At 68.9% G+C, this 18,871-nt stretch overlaps 1 protein-coding gene across 1 annotated transcript; it reads left to right on the top strand.

Annotated features, from left to right (window-relative positions):
- The first annotated feature begins 7,978 nt into the window (after nt 1-7,978).
- Nucleotides 7,979-13,334, top strand: CBX4 (chromobox 4). The gene is given in 6 exon segments (XM_070393924.1): nt 7,979-8,147; nt 8,293-8,336; nt 9,473-9,538; nt 11,546-11,612; nt 11,823-13,069; nt 13,071-13,334. Coding segments are annotated over 6 exon segments (1,662 nt in total). The 5' UTR covers nt 7,979-8,078; the 3' UTR covers nt 13,240-13,334.
- The last annotated feature ends 5,537 nt before the right edge of the window (nt 13,335-18,871 follow it).

The following is an 18,871-nucleotide window of genomic DNA, read 5'->3' as shown; positions in this document are numbered from 1 at the left end:
GCTGCTGGCAGGCTCACCTGGGCAGCGGGGAGCCGGCTGTCCCGCAGGCCTGGCTCCCTCGAGGCCCCCTTTGGTTTTGGAGGCGACCTCCCTCCCTCCCACCGGATGTGCCACCTGAGGGAGGGGTGGAGACAGGCAGGTTGGCTTTGGCAGAGCAGAGGTGGGGGGCTCCTCCCCCCAAGCACTTTGCAGTGGGGACCTCTGCCTTATGCCCCCAGCACCCGCACGATCAGCCCTCGCCTCCCGTGGGGTTGACCAGGCGGGCCCTCCCCCGCCCTCAGCCCCAGTCTTCTCTGGGGGTAGACATGTGATCCTCCAAGTGGCAAGTCCAGGCGCTCTGCTGTGGGGCTGGCGGGGCTGGGTTTAGGGGGACCCCGCCGGTGAGGGGTGCAAACAGCCAGGCCTCTAGCGAGAGACGTGAGGACGGCTTAATGGCTGCTGCTCATAAGCGCCCGCAGCTGCTCTGTGGATACTGCAGGCGCCGGCCCTGCCGCCGCGCACCAGGGCCGCGCACCAGGGCCGCGCACCAGGGCCGCGCACCAGGGCCGCGCACCAGGGCCGCGCACCAGGGCCGCGCACCAGGGCCGCGCACCAGGGCCGAGACCTGCCCTCCAGACACACACGTCCCTTGCGGAGCACGGGGCTTCCTGGGCGTCCTGCCAGCGGGCCCAGCTGCAAACCAGGTGGGCAGTGGTCAGGGGCCAAGCCTCCGGGGTCCCACCGCCTCGCCCGGGCGCTGCGTCTGTGTCCGGCCGTGGGTCTGCGTGTCTGCCTGGCCAGTTTGGAGGAAGATCCGAGCCAGGCTTCGTGTTCGTGGGATGTGCGCCGCCTGCAGCACGCAGGCCCCTGCACAGAGCGTGGGCGTGGCCACCCAGCTGCCTCTGGAGCGGCTGTGGCTGCTTTTCAGGATTCCCAGAAGCCCTCTCCCCGAGGCCTCGGCGCCATGTTTCTTGGCTTCCAGGGTGCTCGCTCTCGGTCTCCAAGCGGCAGAGAGAAACCAGGCTCCGCTACCAGCTCCGGGGATGGAAGGGCCGGGCCTCTGTCCGGATCGTCTTCCAGGACACGTCGGCGTTTCTTTGGAATCAAAGAAAAACACCCGCTCGGGCAAAGGGGTGGAGAGTGGGGGGCGAGTCCGTTTCTGAACCTTCGCATCCGCCTGAGTCGAAGCCCACAGACTCACCCCTTATCCCCATGACTGTCAGATCGCAGGCATCAGCGCGCGGGCACAGGCCGGGTGGGCATCCGGGGCTCCGCGGAGCCGGGGTTCTGCCCCGGGCGGGGTGCTCTCCTCCCACGGAAGGGACGGAGGGAGGGGAGGGGAAAGGCAGGCCTGTGTGTAGCTCCCCGGGCGCCCTCACTTTTCTTGCTTTTATTTCAGTGCGTCAGACAGAGGCCTGTGTCCGAGGTGAGCAGCAGGGGCCCAAGGATGCCTGCAGGTGCCAGGCCATAGGCAGGAGTGTCCTGGGCAGCAGCTGAGCCCCCTGAGCCTGCACAGGGAGAACCAGCTGGTGTCCCCCGTCTCTTGTCTCCCCAGAGGCGCCATTCTCCAAACTTCTCCCGGACACAGGACCTAACTCTCATGGGCCGTGGACGCTATTGCCCTCGTGGGCCTGTCCCTCCACCAACAAAAGTGCTAGCAATTAGCTTGTGGCTGCACTGGCATACAGACGGGCACAGTCTTATTTATTAAAATGTTTTCTCCAACCTAAAGGTGTTTTTGGGTTTTTTTTTCTGACTTAAAAAGAAATTGGAGCCCAGCCAGGCGTGGCTCCGTGGTTGAGCGTCGACCTATGAACCAGGAGGTCACGGTTCCATGCGCGGTCAGGGCACATGCCCGGTTGTGGGCTCCATCCCCAGTGGGGAGCGTGCAGGAGGCAGCGGATCAGTGATTCTCTCTCATCATTGATGTTTCTCTCTCTCCCTCTCCCTTCCTCTCTGACATCAATAAAAATATATTTTTAAAAAAGAAGAAGAAGTGGCATATGCCAGGGAGCCAGCTCTTCTCAGCGAACCCGGTTTAGGGAAGAGAGTCCCGCGGGGCCTCCCCGCCAGGCGCCCCTGGCCCTGATTCCTTCCTGAGCCTGGACTCCCTGGGGAAGCCTGCAGGTACCAGTTTGCTTCCTCTTGGCCCTTTGATGACAGAACAAGGGGCTTTGCGATGCTCTTGACCCGAGATTTCCTGTAAAAACCTCAAATGGAAAGATGCGCTGCGCAGGCCTCACCGGACGTGGGGCGTGGGCGTGGCCGGGCGCGGAGCAGGGCCTGTTGGGGACACCATGGCCCTCAGCACTGACGCAGCTCAGTCCTGCGTGTGCAGGGGCTTCCAGGGTCCAAAGTCGCGCTGGGGCCGGTGGTTTCTGCTGGGAAAACAGCAGCCCGAGGGAGGGGGTGGGGGGAGCCAGAGGCGGGGCGCGCGGGGCTCCCGCCCCCCTCCCCCCTCCCCCCTGCCGCGAGACCCGCACTTTGCTCGGTGAACAGACCTCCCGCTCCGGGAGCGGCCGCCCTGGCAGGCCGGACGCCGCCAGCCGCTGGGAGCCCTCCCCCTAGGGGAGGACGGAGAGAGTGCAGGCTCTGGGCGTCCCAGCCCCGGCCTGGGCCCAGGAGTGAGCAGGTGAAGCCGTGGCCAGGGCCCCGGATCTGAAGGGGATTCCTGGGTGGGTAGGGGCCCCCAGGGACCATCCTAGGACCTGAGCCTCTGGAAGAAGCCGGGAGGGGGACTTTTTGGGCAAACCCGGGTGCCAGAGGTGGGGCACCCACACATGTCCATCAGGATCGGGAGGGCGGAGCGAGGGGAGGGCTGGGTGACCACGTCCAAGGACCTCGTCACGGGGTGGGGGTGGGGTTCGCGGGGAACGGGGGCCTGAACACTGGGGGGGGGACGCTGCGCGGCGGCCAGACTCGGTTCCGGAAGTGGCCAAAGCCGCCCGATACAGACGACGCGGAATTTGGGGGTGTCTGGGACTTCACCCTCCCCCCCCCCCCCCCGCAGGGCAGGCTGAGCTGTGCTCGGGCTGGGCCCTCTCGGCCGCCATCCCACGGTCCCCGGATCCCTAAGCACTCCCTCGATCACCCCTCGATCTTGCAGGGACCCCCCCCCCAGGTGTCCTGCGGGGCCTGCCGCGCTCCTGCCCCAGGGGATCGATCGGCTGGCGACGCTCGGCCTCGGCTCCGGCCTCCGCCCCCTCCCCCCTCGCGCTGCGCAGGACGCGGCCTCCAAGCAGCGTCCTCGCGGTTCCGGGCCGAAGCCAGACTCGGCTCCCGGCCAGCCGGGGAGGCGGAGACGCACCGGGCCCTTCCGATCGCGCCTGCCTCGCCGCTCCAGGCCTGGGGCGGGGAAGGAGAGCGAGCCAGGCCCCCCACCCCCTGCCTCCGCGCTCCGCACCCCCCACCGCACCGCCCCCCCGCCCCCCCGAGGGCGCGCGCGTAACCCTCGCTGCGCCGCGGGACCGGGAGGGGGTGTGCGTGGGGCTGGGGGCGGGGGGGGGGGGTAGCAGTCGCGCTTCGGCTGCCGTCCCCTTCGGGCTCCGCGGCTGTTTATTTCGCTCTCGGTTTGCTGCAGCCGCTCTCGGTGGAAAAGGAAAGAGCGATCTGCCGCGTGTGTGGGCTCCGCCGGGCCGGGGGCGCGGCAGGGGCACCGAGAGCCGCGCGCGGGGCGGCCTGGAGGGCAGAGGACGCGCGGGGAGACGTGGGCAAACGAACCCCACCTGGAACCGCAGCCACAGAGGCCGCTGTGAGCGCGCGGCGGCGGGAGCGGCTGCAGAGACCACAGTGAAATGTGGGTCCTGGGGGCGCCCAGCTCCAGGCCGCGGGAACCCCGCGACGCAGCCGGGGGCGGGGCGGGCCTTCTCCGGGCCGGCCTGGGGGGCGGGCTGCCTGACGTTGGGAGGGGGTGGGCCAGCCGCCGTCGTAGAAAACTGACTGTCCCGCTCGGGCGCCCGCGACCCCCGCGAGGGGCAATGCGGAGGCGCGGCCCGGCGGCGGCGGCGGCGGCGTGGCCCCAAGAATTGCCCCAAACCTGCCCGGGGGCCCCGGCCTGATGGCGCGCCAGGCCGGTCGCCCCACCTCAGCACCTTGCCCGCCCTCCCCTCCCCCAGCCCCAGATCCAGCCCCGAGGACCCGCCTCGGAGGGACTGGGGGCGCCCGGGGCTTCTCCACCCCAAGGAAAGCGGACCCTTCGCGGGTGGGCGGCGCGACAAAGAGCAGAAACTCGGGGCGCGGAGGGGCGCCCTGAGGAACAAAGCCGTCCCTCCGAGAGGGCGCAGGGGCGGGGTTTGGGGCTCCCCCACCATCGCCCCGCTCTTCTGCCCCTCCCCCCCAGGACAGTCTCACTAGTCAGCTCCCCTAAAGCCAACGCGAAACAGGCCGCGTTCCCGACGCCAGAGCTGCAGTCGAAGGCCGGTCCCTCAAGAACAAAGAGAAATGAGCCCCCGCGAAGCCCGCGCGGGTGTCGACGTCGCGGCTCCTCACGCCCCCTCGGCTCCCGGGGTCACCTCCGGCGGGAAAGCCGCCCCGAGCGGAGAGCCTGGCCGCGGGACAGGCCGGGTGGGGGAGTCGCGGCGCTTCCGCAGCGGAGCCCGGGCCTGCGGGGCGGCGGCGGCGGCATAGCCGGGCAGAGCGCCAGGCGGGGAGAGGTGTCTGAGCCGTGTCCTCCCGAGGGCGGCCAGCCCCTCTGGGACCGGACTCTCCGTGGCCAGCGTCGGCCCCGTCATTAGGAAGCCGCGGGCGCCAGGGCCCCTCTCCTCCCTCTGCTCGCCGGGCTGGCGCCTGGGCTCCGCTCTCTCCGGGGGCCCCTGAGGCCCCTGGGGGCCCCAGCCCGAGGGGGCGCCCAGAAGTCTCTGTCTCTCCGCGGAGCCCAGGGGCCCGGGCCGACCCTGGCCGGGAGGGGCCATGTCAGACCCGCGGACTCAGGCCCTGCGCCGGGCTCCCCGCGGGCTCAGGACGTCCCGGGTCAGAGGCAGGGGCCCCAGCTGGAGGCTCCGGGAATCCCGACTTCGGGCTCCACTCGCCTGAGGCTCCTCCGAGGGGCCGAGGCCAGGGGCGGGATGGCAGGGGAGGCCCCGCGGGAGGTTCCCCAGGAGGGACCGCGGGCGTCAGGGGAGCTTCCAGGCGCTCACGGCCCCTCCCCTGTCCGCTTCCCCCCGCGGCCCCTCCGTGCTCCCGGCCGAGCTCCCCCCACGTCCGTCCCGCAGGTGCCGGGTGGTCTAGGCCCGGCCTCCCGGGGGAAGCTGGGTCCTGGCCTCTCCCCACCTCGCCCACCCTCCAGAGGACAAAACACACAACCGCGGAGCCGCGGGGAGCCTGCGGGCGCTGGTGTGTTTCGGCCCTTCCCCCCCAGGCGCGGCGGAAAGGCCAGGAGCGGGGGTGGCACGGGACTCCCCTGCTTCTGCGGAGCTTTGGGTCGTTGCCTCCGACAGGCCTGGGGAGCCCAGCGACTTCTCCCTCCCGCACAGGCAGCTCCAGGGAAGGTCCGCGTCCCGCCGCGGGAGCCGCCCTGCCTCCCCAGCTCAGCCGCGGGCCCAGCCCGGCTCCTGCGCAAACCCGCCGTCGGGGAACCGGGTGCCGCCTCGTGGCCCCCGAAGTCCGTAGCGCCAGCCCTGGGGGCGCGGGCCGGCGCTCACAGCCTCGACCGCGGAGTCCGACGCCCCTGGCGGCGCGGAGGCTGCGGCGGCCGCTCCCCTCCCCCGGCGCCACCGGACCCGGACGCCACGGAAACAACCACTGGAAACAGAATTTCCAGGGGATTTTCTAACGAGGGGCCGGACCGAGTGTCGGGAATATCCGCCCCGCCCCGGACGCAGGGCTGTGCGGGACCAGGTCGCTGCAGACCCCGCAGGCCGCAGCGCCGAGGCTGGCCGGCTCCGCAGGTGACTGCGCGCTGACAGCGCTTCCCGCTCGCTCCTCTCCGGACCCTCCCCTGCCCGGGGGGTGATGGCCCACGCGAGAGCTTGTCCCGCACGAGAGCTTCTAGCCCTAGACGAGTGTGCGGGGAAAGCCCCAAACGCAGCAGGAAGACAACAGGTTCTCCCCCGTCTCCCCCACCTTCAGTAACAGCCGAGGGCCACCCACCCGTCCCCACGACCACAGCCGGGTCGCCCCACCTCGCCAGACCAGCCGCCACCCCACCCACCCCCACCCCGGGGAATCTCGGCTGGGCGCCTGGAGCTCTTCAGAGAGCAGAGCCCTGTCCACGCCCAGGACCCCCAGAGGGGGAGCCAGGCTGGTCGCCTTAGCCGCGCAGCAGCCAGAGGGAGCCGCTGCGGAAGTGAAATGGTGGAGAGCCCACTTGTGCGTTCTTACACGCCAGGCCATCTCCAGGCTTCGCCCGGATTCCTGGGAGAACGCGAGCACAGCTTTGGGGCTTCGCTTCTGCACCCCACCCCTTCCCTGAGCAGTCCCCACCCCGGCACTCCAGGCCCGCGAGGGCGGAGCAGAGACCCGGATGGCTCTTCGCCCGCCACCACCACCCCCCCCCCCCCCTGGTTCCACTCTGCTCGGCTCCTGCTGTTTCTTCCTCCGTGGACGCAGCCAAGGGATTGCGCAAGCTTCCTGTTCCAGGTCCTTCCAGGGCTCAGCGCCGGGCCTGCCGGACACACCCGGGCGGCGCGCCCCTGCCCCTCCCACTCCGGCCGCCTGGCCATGTCCCGGGTCCCTTCACTCCCCACCCCGACCCGACCGAGCTCACAGCCCGCGGTGGCGCCCTCGGGAGGCCCCGTGGGGTGCAGCAACTCCCCCAGCCGGTCGGCTGTCTGGCAGCCGAAGGTGCTAAACTTCACACTTCGGGGCTCCGCGGCTTCATGGGGGAGGCCTTGGCCGGGCTGCCTGTCCCGCACCAGGCCACGCAAATTCCTGACGAAGGCTTGGCTCTGGGTCCGTTCCATTCCCCTCCCTTTCGCGCGGCCCCATCTGCCCCTGTCCAGACTCAGCCTCTTCTCACCGCTCTCGCTCCCTCTCTCGATACCTCTCCCTGGGACCCCACCAAGTCCTCTAATTCTCCCCCCCTCCAGCGCCCCTGGACGTCACTGCGCCCCCTCTCCGTCCTCCCGCCTCTGGTCCTGCTGGGGGCAGGGCGGGCGGTGCTGTTGGGAGGTAGACATCCTGTCCCTACGCCGAGGAAAGGCCTCAGGTAAATAGGAAGCCGATCAACACCGGTGCGACCGGACTCGGCCCCTTCGGGAAGGTTCTTGCGCGCCAGGGCCCCCCCTCCCCCCGGGCTGGCTGCTCCTCGGCACCCCTCCTCGTCCCTTCTCCCCGCTCTCCCCAGCGAGCCTCGGCACGCGATCCTCTCTCCTCTGGGCCCTTTCTCTTCTCTTCTTCGCCAACCTAAACGCTCGAAGCTTCGCGGGGCGGGGTGTCGAGGCACGCGGGGGGGCCCTCCCCAGCTGCCCCCGCCCGATTCTGCCCCCTGCCGGCGGCTCCCCGGTGTTGGCACATGACGCAATTCCATGCCCCTGGGAACGGCGAGGGACGCCTTGGTGGTCCCCAGCAGAGGTCCCCGGGCGCCGCACACTGAGAACCAGAGGTGAGGGGGTGGCACGGCGCCGGGCGGAAGGCGGGGGTCGCGCGGAGACCGCCGGGCCCTGTCACGCTCCCCACCCCACTGCGCCCTCGGCCGACACACCTCTCCCGCCCCGTCCTGCTCCCTCCCTGCAGCCTCCTTCGCCCCGGCTGGAGGCTCCCTCCCTCCCACCTCCCGGGCGCCCTCCTCCTCGCGGCCGCCTCCCGCGTCCTTCCTCCTCCCCCTTGGCGCCCGGGACCCGGGCTCCGGTAGGCCCGGCTGCGCCAATCCCGGCCGCGGCCCGCCCCTTGACGCCGCGCTCGGCCGCGAGGCCCCGCCCGCTGACGCCGGATTTGCATGAGTTCTTGTGCCGCCGCGGCCCGGGCTCAGTGTCTGCGCGAGCGGAGCCGGGGGCCGGCGGGCGCGGGCAGCGGCGGGCGGCGGGGCGGTGCGGGGCTAGCGGCGGCGGCGGCAGCGCGGGCGGCGGGGGCGCCTGGCCGGGGCGGCCGCGGGGCGCCGGCGGGAGCCAGCAGTGTCTGCAGCGGCGCCGGCCACCCGCGCCCCGGCGCGCTCCGGCTCGGCCATGGAGCTGCCAGCTGTTGGCGAGCACGTCTTCGCGGTGGAGAGCATCGAGAAGAAGCGGATCCGCAAGGTAGGGCGGCGCGGGGGCGGCGGCGAGGCGGCGGGGGAGCGGCGGCCGGAGCAGCCCGCGAGGAGGCGGGGAGGGGGTGGGGAGGCTGCGGGCCGGGGCCGGGGATCCCGCGGAAGCTGAGGGAGTGTGTCTCTTCCCCCCGCAGGGCAGAGTGGAGTATCTGGTGAAATGGAGAGGCTGGTCCCCCAAGTAAGTAGCGGCAGAGGGGCGGGGGAGCCGGGTGCCGCGGCGCGGGGCTCCCGGGCTCGGGACCCGGCGGGCTGGTGGGGTGGTGGGGGGAGCGGCGAGAGGCGGGGTGGAGGTGGGGGGAGGGAGGAGGGGGTGGGGAAGTCGGTGGCAGGCACTGGGGAAGCCGAGCCGCCGAGCCCGAGCCCGGCGCCCTGTGTTGTGCTCCGCGCTCCGGGAAATGCCATCACTAATTTATGCGCTAAAAGGAGCCGGAGCAGGAGAGGCGCGGGCCGAGCCGGGGAGGCCGGCGGAGGGAGGGCGGGCGCAGGCACTGGCTGATGTGCAGCAGAAAATGGCTCCTTTCCCCTTTCCCTCCACCGAACGGCTCCATATTGCAAAACCAAAAAAAAAAAAAAAAAAAAAAAAAATTAAAAAGCGACGAAAATGCAATTGTGTGCCTCCTCCCTCCTGGTGGTGCAGGAGAGGGGGGAAGGCAGCAAATGCTGGGCGCTGCCGCTGCAGAGCTTTCGGTGGCGAATTCTTTTTTTAATTTAAAATGCGAAGGCACCGGATGGAGCCTGACGCGCAGGCACGCACACACACACACATACACACACACACACACACTCAGAGGCAGATTTTTGTGTTGCTGAGTATTTGGGGGGGGGGGTGCTTGCCCGTGACAGCGGGCTCCAGGGCCCCGCGGGGGTTTGGGGGGCCGCTGGGCGGACGGTGATAGGATTAGGGGTCAAACGCCCGAAGTCCTCCCGGGGCCGGGGCTGGGGAGGCGGCAGGGGACGGCGACTTGGCATTTGGGCTGCTTTGCACGCAGGGTTCCTGGTGAGCAGAGTGGCTTTGGAACATGTCGCAGTAACATGCTTAAAATTCTTGACAACTGCTCAATAAACGGCTACTTTCATTTTCCTCACCGCTCCCCTTCCTGCCCCTGCGTGTTTATTTTGACTTGGGTGGGGGGGGGGGTATCAGGGGCCGTGTCAGGCCTGCAGAAATCCACGCTCCAGCCCACGTCCACAGCTAAGCAGCTTTGGGTGCATGAAGACAGAGCAGGGCCTTATGTCATTCCCACCTGGAGGCCGCGGCGCTGGCTCGGGTTTTTTTTTTTTTTACGTCATGTCCCCTCCCTTTTCCCTTGCAAGATATAACACGTGGGAGCCGGAGGAGAACATCCTGGACCCCCGGCTGCTGATTGCCTTCCAGAACAGGTGAGCGGCCCCCAGCAGCCACCACAGCGGGCCGGCCAGGTGTGGGAACTGGAGAGCGGGCCACGCAGCATGGAGGGGGGGCGGGAGGGCCGGGAGGGGCCCGCGGGAGCCCCCTCCCCCAGGCGGGTCCGAAGGCACGGCTGCGGCCTCGGCTGCTCAAACCACCGTCCTTGGCGGTTGCTGCAGCCTGGAGGTGGGGGCGGGGCAGGGCCAGAGAAGGCGAGGCTTGTGTTTTGGGGGAACTGCGGGAAGGGCGAGTGCGGGTGGCCCTACGGCTGCCCCGAGAACTCGGAGCCGCGCCTGGTCCCCCGAGGGCCCCCCTCCTGGCCCCACCTCAGAGCCCCGCCCCCGGGACCTAGGTGTTGCTCTGCTGCAGCCACGGGGCTGCCTGGGCCAGCCCGTCGTGGGGCAGCTCGGAGGGCGCTGGCACTGCGAAGCCGCCGGACGTCACGGAGCAGAACTTAACCTGTTGGGGGCCGGAGGAAAGTTGACAAGACCTTCAGCCCCCACCCTCAGCCCCGGGGGCTGGGGCTGGGAGCAGGGGCAGGTTCTGGCTGGAAGTGGGTACTCATGCCCCGAGCTGGGCTCCTTGGTGGGTGAGCCTGGCCCAGAGGGTGTGGGCTGCGGTGCTGCCTGGTGGCGGAGGGGTGGTGGAGGACGCGGGCTCATCTCCGCGCACACAGACGCCTGTCACGCTGCAGCTGCTGCAGCTGGAATCCCCGCCGGTGGCTGCGGTTCTCCGTTTCGGGGAGGACCGAAGGGGGAAGGGCTGGCGAGGAGGGAGGAGCGGCAGGGGCCCGGGAGCGCCGCCACTCCGCTGCCTTCCATCCCCCTTCCCTCTTTTTTATTTTGCATTATTTCCTGTGGTGGGTTTGGCGCTAAAACGTAAACTCTAGACCCTCGGAAAGAGCCACCGGCGGGGAACTTGCCCTCCCGCGACGCAGGGGGCGCGGAGCAGGGATCGCCCGGCTCCACCTGGGAGCTCGGCGCCCTGTAACCATGTCAGCGGCTGATGCCATGTTGCGTAATGGGTCCCCGGAGAATTAAAGGACGGGCTGTTGCAATGTCATGCAACTTCGGAGTCAGGCCGGCGGGGGCTCCCGGGCTCGGCGGATCTCCCCGGGGTGCGCCCACCCGCGGAGGCTGCCTAGGGTCGCGGGAGAACAGGTTTCTGGGCCGAGGCTGGAGAGGCGCCGCCTTCTCCCACCGAGGACGGGACAGAGCGGGAAAAGCCCGGCCCGCGGCCTCGGGTCACCCCAGGCCACGCCGCAGGCGGAAGCCAGGCAACTCTTTTGACCCGTTGTGCGCGCGTGGACTTGATCCATTTGGAAATCGAGGGGGCCGGGCTCGGCGAGGGGCGGGGCTTGTGTCCTCGCCCCGCCCCCGCCGCCGGAGCGGGTTCACCAGGTGGCTGGGAACCTGGCCGCCCCGGCCTCCGCCCGGCCTCCGCCCCGGCCCCTAATTGGCTCACTCGCCGCCTGTAGACGAGGTCGCGGCCCCTCCAGCGGGTTAGCGCCCGGCCTGCAGGTCACCGGCCCTCCCTCCCGCCGCTGGCCGAGCTCATCACCTGAACCCTAATGAGGTCGTCAGCGCCCCGCGCCTCTGCAGAGGGACGTGGTCCTCAAACTCCTCCTTTGGGGCCTCGTTTGCATCCCTGGACCCCGTCCCCACTCCGCTCTGCGCAGGGCGCCGGCCTAAGGCCAAGGGCGGCACTGGCCTCCCGCGCCGGAGGCAGGGCTGTGGGGGCGGCAGTTCAGGTGGGGACCTCAGAGGAGGGAGCCTCTCAGGCGGAGGCCCCCCTGGGCAGGTGAGGGTCCCTGCGAGTGGAAAGCGGGACTCTGGGACCAGGCTGGCGCCCAGCTGGCTGCAGGGGCGACCTTTTGCCTGGAGCTCTGATCCCTCTGGGCCTTGGCGGCCCTGCTGCTCTGGGGAGGGCAGATGCCCCGCAGGTTGGAGGGAGGTGACCGAGGCTCACAGCGCCGCCCTCTCTCCCGCCCTCGCCCTCAGGGAGCGGCAGGAGCAGCTGATGGGATATCGCAAGAGAGGCCCGAAGCCCAAGCCGCTGGTGGTGCAGGTGAGAACGCCCTTGTCTTTCCCTTTAAGTTGTCACCTGAGCTGCTTCCAGGCCTGGGGTGGGGGTGGGGGGGTCTCTTTCTGAGCACCCCATTCTCTCCCTGCCTGCCTGACCTTTCACGCCCTCTGGGTGGGGGCTGGGATGCTCCTGATGCCGGAAGCTGGTCTTATCCCTCCGCTCACCTCGCCCTCCGCCCGCCCGGTCCCCCAGGTGCCTACCTTTGCCAGGCGCTCCAATGTGCTGAGCGGACTCCAGGACTCCTCCACGGACAACCGCAGCGCCAAGCTGGACCTGGGCGCCCAGGGCAAGGGCCAGGGGCACCAGTACGAGCTCAACAGCAAGAAGCATCACCAGTACCAGCCGCACAGCAAGGAGCGGGCGGGCAAGCCCCCGCCGCCCAGCAAGAGCAGCAAGTACTACTACCAGCTCAACAGCAAGAAGCACCACCCCTACCAGCCGGACCCCAAGATGTACGACCTGCAGTACCAGGGCGGCCACAAGGAGGCGCCCAGCCCCACCTGCCCCGACCTGGGTGCCAAGAGCCACGCGCCAGACAAGTGGGCCCACGGGGCGGGGGCCAAGGGCTACCTGGGAGCCGTGAAGCCTCTGGCCGGCGCTGCCGGGGCTCCGGGCAAGGGCTCTGAGAAGGCACCCCCCAACGGCATGACGCCCGCCCCCAAGGAGGCGGTGACGGGCAACGGGATTGGGGGCAAGATGAAGATCGTCAAGAACAAGAACAAGAACGGACGCATCGTGATCGTGATGAGCAAGTACATGGAGAACGGCATGCAGGCGGTGAAGATCAAGTCGGGGGAGGCGGCGGAGGGCGAGGCGCACGCCCCCAGCCACAAGAAGCGTGCCTCCGAGGAGCGCCACCCCCCATCGGACAGGACTTTCAAAAAGGCGGCAGGGGCGGCGGCGGAGGAGAAGAAGGCGCAGGCTCCCTTTAAGAGGAGGGAGGAGGAGGCCCTGGGCCCCGGCGAGCCGCAGCCGCAGGACTCCGGGTCCCGCAAGCTCTCCCCAACCAAGGAGGCCTTCGGCGAGCAGCCGCTGCAGCTCACCACCAAGCCCGACCTGCTGGCCTGGGACTCGGCCCGGAGCGCGCACGCGCCCTCCCACCACCACCACCACCACCATCACCACCACCACCACCACGCGGTGGGCCTCAACCTTTCCCACGCGCGCAAGCGCTGCCTCTCCGAGACCCACGGGGAGCGCGAGCCCTGCAAGAAGCGGCTGACGGCGCGCAGTATCAGCACCCCCACCTGCCTGGCGGGAAGCCCGGCCGCTGAGCGCCCCGCCGACGTGCCCCCCGCCGCGCTCCCGCAGCCCGAGGTCATCCTGCTGGACTCGGACCTGGACGAGCCCATAGACTTGCGCTGCGTCAAGACGCGCGGCGAGGCCGGGGCGCTGCCTGGAGGCCTCCGAGTGAAGCCCGAGGCGCCCGCGGCTGCGGCGGGTGACGGCTGCGCCGGGGGCGGTGGCGACGGAGAAGCCCCCTGCCGAGGCCCAGGACGAGCCCGAGGAGCCGCTGAGCGAGTTCAAGCCCTTCTTCGGGAATATAATTATCACCGACGTCACCGCGAACTGCCTCACCGTCACTTTCAAGGAGTATGTGACGGTGTAGCGGGAGGTGCAGTCCCGCCCGCGGCTGCACCGGCTCAGCGCCCGGGGGCGGCGACTCCTCTCTCCACTTCCAGGGGAGCCAGGCCGGCCCCCAGCTCCAGGGACGCCCGAAGCCGCAGTCACGCGCCCCCGGTATCCAGCTGCGGGGTCCTGGCTGGGACTGGGGCGGCCGGCCGCCTCCGCGGGAACTGGTGCCGAGCGCGCGGAGCCTGCGGGTCTGGGCCCCTCCCCGCGGCCCGGGACCGCCCGCAGCCAGCCGCCCGGGAGGCATAGTATTATATTTTAACCCGCTAACGTGTCAGTGCAGACTCCACTCCCGTTTGTACGTGGTGTTATTATGGAAATGTATTGTTTGAGCTCCGAAGGCCCGGCCACCCCGTCGGGCTGATATATCTATATTTATTTGTAGGTATTTATATATTGAAATATAAAAGCCTAGATTTATGGAGTTCCTCTAGATCATGGTATATTCTCTCACACAGACCCGCTTCTGTTGGCCCTCTGCCCGCGCGGTCAGTATTTCGGTTGCGTTCATGTCCGCCCCTCCCAGGAACTGCAATATCGGTGACCTTGGTATATATTTTTTGATACCGTACACATGGGTGTGTTGTTTCTATGTGCAAAAGGAAAAAAAGAAAAAGAACAAGTTTGTTAAAAGGCTACGCGAGCGCTCTAGACTAAACTGCTGCTGCTAGAACTGTCTGAACTCTAAGCTTCCGATCTTACCTGCTTGAATGTACATATTAAATGGAGATGTTGAAGGTGCCTTTTCGCTGTCGGAGAATTAGCGCAGCCAGCGGGGGGACGTGGGGAGCCCGGGAGGCCCTGGACCCCCTCCCCACCCCACCCCCTCCTCCGGTGTCAGGGAGGAAACCCAGCTCATCTTGCCGAAACCCTAGCGAAGCCAAGTGGCCTGGTTTCCAGGGCAGCGGCGCCAGCAGCCGGAGGAGTGACCGAGCGCCCGGAAGGGAAGTCGGCGGAGAGGCGCTGCAGAGGAGAGGGGAGTTCCTGCGGGTGCTCCTGCCCGGCCGGGAGCTGCGTGGTGGGGTGAGCAGCCTGCAGAGACCCAGAGTCCTACCAGCCAGGCACCTGCTGATCTTTGCCCCCCCACCCTCCAGGGCGCTGGCCCCGGTGGGGCCCGTGCTCCTCCCAAGTCATCCTCGCCTGGTCGGGCAGGTTCCGCCCTCTCCTGCGTCCCTCGCTGGCATCGCGGCCCCGCCCCACCCAGAAAGCCGGCGAGGCTCTTTCTCTGCCAGGCTCGCTCCGGAAGCGCCAGGCCAGCCCGAGGCTCTGATGAGGCACAGGCACTCACCCGGGGCCGGAGGGGGGCTTCCTGGGAGGTGGATGGGGATCGGGAGGAGAAGCCGGGAGGGAGCCAGGCTCGCTCACCCCACTTCCTTAGCCAGGACGTGTGGGACCCCAGCTCACCCGTCTGGCTTTGGATGGCAGGGCTGGGGCACTTGCTGACCGTGGGCGGTAAGGGGTTAAGGGCCCAGAGGGGACGAGGGGAGTGGGCTGGACTCTGAGGTGCAGCTCCCCAGCCTGAAGCCACCCGGAATGCAATGCAGGGCGGAGGCAGCTTTCTGCAGACTCAGCAGTCTCCCTGGGGGGGGGGGGGGGGCACGGCCCGGGCTGCCTCCTGGGACCCACCCAGCGGGGCCCAAGCCCATGCAGTGCGGGGCGCCAGGGCGGAAGAGGTCACCGTGACTCCGAATGGGGGGGCGGGGGGAGAGTGGCCCCGGAAGAGCTGGAGGCCGGGAGGCCTGAATGCGGACAGTGTGGCCAGTGTTGGCTGCAGGCCACCAGCGACCCGGTGGGGGAGGGGAGCCCTCGGGGGAGGGGAGGGAGGGAAGGAGAGTTCTAAGAAAAAAAACCGTTGAGAGTTTCTGGCCCGGCTTTTGTGAATTGTCCCCCCCCCCGCCCCACCCCAGCCCCTGGCAAGTTAAACATGCCCCTCCCCCTCCGTGTATGAATGCCCTTTGCCACCCTGGGAGCCGAGGGAGGGCCATCCTGACGCTCTGGCAGGCTGCCCACGCACCAGCACCGGGCCTGCTCTCCGCGCTGGCACACAAAGGCGCATGCCTGGCGGGGACTCCGTCTCCCTGTTTTTCTGGGGGAGAAGGAAGACGTGGGGGGTGGGAAAGGGAGCCCCTGGCTCGGGTTGCACAGCGGGTGGCTTGGGAATGAGCCCTGTCCCCTGGGGTGCCCCTCAGGCCAGTGGGCGGCCTCTGCCAGGCTGAGCTGGGGAAGGGGAGGCGGGGCTGGCACTGCCACCAGCAGGAAGGGAATGGGGTTTGCTACCACTGGGAAGCCTGGGCCTGCAGGCTGCCCCGAGGCCTGGAAACCCGGCTGGTGGGGGACCTGCTGGGGGGTCTTCAGTGAGGGCAGGGGCAGTGGTCAATGGCAGGCCACCAGGAGCTCAGGAGGCCCAACCTGGTGGCGGCCCCAAGGGGGTCCAAGGGTGCGATTTGCTGAGCTCCACAGACATGCTGGTGCCATTGAGCACCTGGTCCCATCAGACCCCTAGGCTCCCTGGCGGCAGAGTCGGGGGTTCTGGTGGCAGACAGCTCATCCCGGGTGTGGCCGCTGCCCAGCTCTGTGCAGGTGCCAGAACCAAACTGGGGAGAAGGTGCAGCCCAGCAGGAGAGGGGGTGCAGCTGGCAGGAGAGGGGTGCAGCCCAGCAGGAGGGGGGGTGCAGCCTGCAGGAGAGGGGGTGCAGCTGGCAGGAGAGGGGGTGCAGCTGGCAGGAGAGGGGTGCAGCCGGCAGGAGAGGGGTGCAGCCAGCAGGAGGGGGGGTGCAGCTGGCAGGAGAGGGGGTGCAGCTGGCAGGAGAGGGGTGCAGCCGGCAGGAGAGGGGTGCAGCCAGCAGGAGGGGGGGTGCAGCTGGCAGGAGAGGGGGTGCAGCTGGCAGGAGAGGGGTGCAGCCAGCAGGAGAGGGGGTGCAGCCAGCAGGAGGGGGTGCAGCCCAGGAGGGGAGAAGGTTCGAGGACTAAACCAATGGGCCTGCAGTGCAGTTATCCTCATGTCGCTGGGGGTGTGGCCTGGCACTGACCGGTGCACTGAATGGTGCCTACGACTTAAGGTGGGCCGCGCCTGTGACGAGACCTGCACACAGGAGTCAGGGAAGACCAGATCGGTCCCTCCGTCCATGAGCCCATCGTGGGCTCCTGAATCCAGGCACCTCCCCACCCCTGCCCACCCAAACAGCAACTTCTAGAACGTACCAGGAGGGCAGAGCAGACGTGGCGGCAGTGCCCACTCCCCTCCCCACAGCCCTGCCCCTGCCCAGGGATCCGCCTCCTCTTCCGCAAGGACCCAGCCAGGAGGGAGCCCTGACTGCACCCACGGGCTGTTCGCTTGTTTATTTCTTGTTACCAAAGAACAGGAAACTTCCCCGTCAGATCCCAAGGCCTTCGAATGACTCCTGGCTCAGCCTCAGGGTGACATGAGGTGGGGACTCTACACTGACTGCCGGCGCCTGCCCGCCCCTCTGGAGCACCCAGCGGGCACCCCCGCCATGGGCACCGCCGCCATGGGCACACGCCATGGGCACCCCCGCCATGGGCACCCCCACCATGAGCACCCCGCCATGGGCACCCCCCGCCATGGGCACCCCCACCATGGGCACCCCGCCATGGGCACCCCCGCCATGGGCACCCCCACCATGAGCACCCCGCCATGGGCACCCCCACCATGAGCACCCCGCCATGGGCACCCCCCGCCATGGGCACCCCCCATGCGCACCCCCGCCATGGGCACCCCCGCCATGGGCACCCCCACCATGAGCAGCCCGCCATGGGCACCCCCGCCATGGGTACCCCCCACCATGGGCACCCCCCGCCATGCGCACCCCCCGCCATGGGCACCCCCACCATGGGCACCCGCCATGGGCACCCCCCGCCATGGGCACCCCGCCATGGGCACCCCCGCCATGGGCACCCCGCCATGGGCACCCCCGCCATGGGCACCCCGCCATGGGCACCCCCCGCCATGGGCACCCCCGCCATGGGCACCCCACCATGGGCACCCCCGCCAGCGCACCCCGTGCATGGATTCCCCGGTGACCTGGGCCTTGTCCTCTGAGTCGCTGAGGATGACACGGAGACAGGAGGCCGGCAGGACGAGCCCACCTTCCTCCCGTGGGCCCGTGCGGCTCGCTGCTAGTCTGAGAAGGTGCAGACCCCAGGAGGAAACAGGACCGAAGGTGGTTCCGCTCGGACAGAAGCGGACGCTTCCTGCGGCTGAAGTTCAGAACCGCCCGCCCCGAGTGCTCGGCTCTGCCTTTGCATGACTAATAGCAGCTGGCCTGGCCGCCGCCCCTCCGGGGGCTTCGGGGCGCCCCCCTCCCGGGTGGAAACGTGAGCGCGGGGGCTGGAGCACCTGCCCCAGGTCAGCGGGCGTCGCCAGGGCAGCATGCGGGTTCCGGCGGCCTGGTGTCCAGGGCCGCGCTCTCGCCGCCAGCGTCCTCTGGGTCCTGGGAGCCAGCTCAGCCGTCCCCTCTCTGAGGTTGTTCTGGGTTAGAGAGGCGGCCTTTACCAGCCGCAGTGCCTGGAGCCGCAGTGTTCAGGCCGGCCCAGCTCCTTGCCAACAGCACACGGAGGCTGGGCCGCGCGCGGCTCTCCAGCTGGACGGGCCTGAGTGCCAGGAAGGCCAGGGGCATGTTCCCCAACAGCTAGTGCGGCTCAGATCGAAATGCCTTGGAATCAGACACCGTGCATGTGTGTGTGTGTGTGTGTGCGCGCGTGTGTGCGCATTCGTGTGTGTGTGTGTGTGTGTGTGTGTGTGTGTGTGAGACGGGGGTGGCGGGCGCCTCCTGGGCAGTAACACTGATTCCTGCACAGCAACCTTCAACAGCATCCACAGACCCAGCAAGGGCCCTGCTCCTGCTCGCTGGGCCCAGGGCTCAGGCCTCAGGCCCTGAGGCTGTTGAGCGGAGAAGACACGCACACACCCAGCTGCCCTGGGGTCCGCTGGCCCCTGGCCCCTCGCCGGATCGCAAGTTTCAGGAGACGCCAGGTGATTAGCGGCCATTGAATCCAGGGAGCAGCCCCTCAGGATGGTCCTGGCGTGGGGTCCGGGCAGGCGCAGCTTTCGCTCCCCTAGTCAGCCGGTGGCGCGTAGGGTGGCGCTGCTGACAGCGCGGCCACCATCTCACCCTTTCGTGTGTAGTGTACCGTGAGGTTCAGGACGGCAGAGGTGTGGGCCTGTGACCACACACACGCACACACACATGTGCACACGTGTGCGCCGAGCAGAGGACCGGCACACACCGTCTTTCACTTCCGCGTGTGCGCTTTCTGTGAGCTGGGGGAGGAGGCCTGACCTGAGCTCGCCGAGCGTGCCTGTGACTGGCTTCACCGAACCAGTTCTCCGCAGGTTCTCAGGTCGGGGCAGGGGCAGAGCCGGTGTTACCAAGGGCTGTCCAAGGAGCGCGTGCGTCCGAGTGCATGTGCGTGCGTGTGTGTGCACACGTGTGCATGCTTGCGCGTGTGTGTGGCGTGCACCTGCGTACATGTGTGTGCACGCATTATGATGCAGGTGTACGCGTACACATGTGCATGTAGGGCTGGCGGAGGCCCTGGCAGGAACGCTCTCACCGCCGCGCGAGTGCGGCTCCTCTCAAAGGCGCCCT

Source organism: Myotis yumanensis, unplaced genomic scaffold (genome assembly GCF_028538775.1).
Source record: "Myotis yumanensis isolate MYYU_CA2020_CCGP unplaced genomic scaffold, mMyoYum1.0.hap1 SCAF_16, whole genome shotgun sequence".
Taxonomy (NCBI): domain Eukaryota; kingdom Metazoa; phylum Chordata; class Mammalia; order Chiroptera; family Vespertilionidae; genus Myotis; species Myotis yumanensis.
The sequence above is the reverse complement of the archived record's forward strand: the minus strand, read 5'-3'. Positions and strand labels throughout refer to the sequence as shown.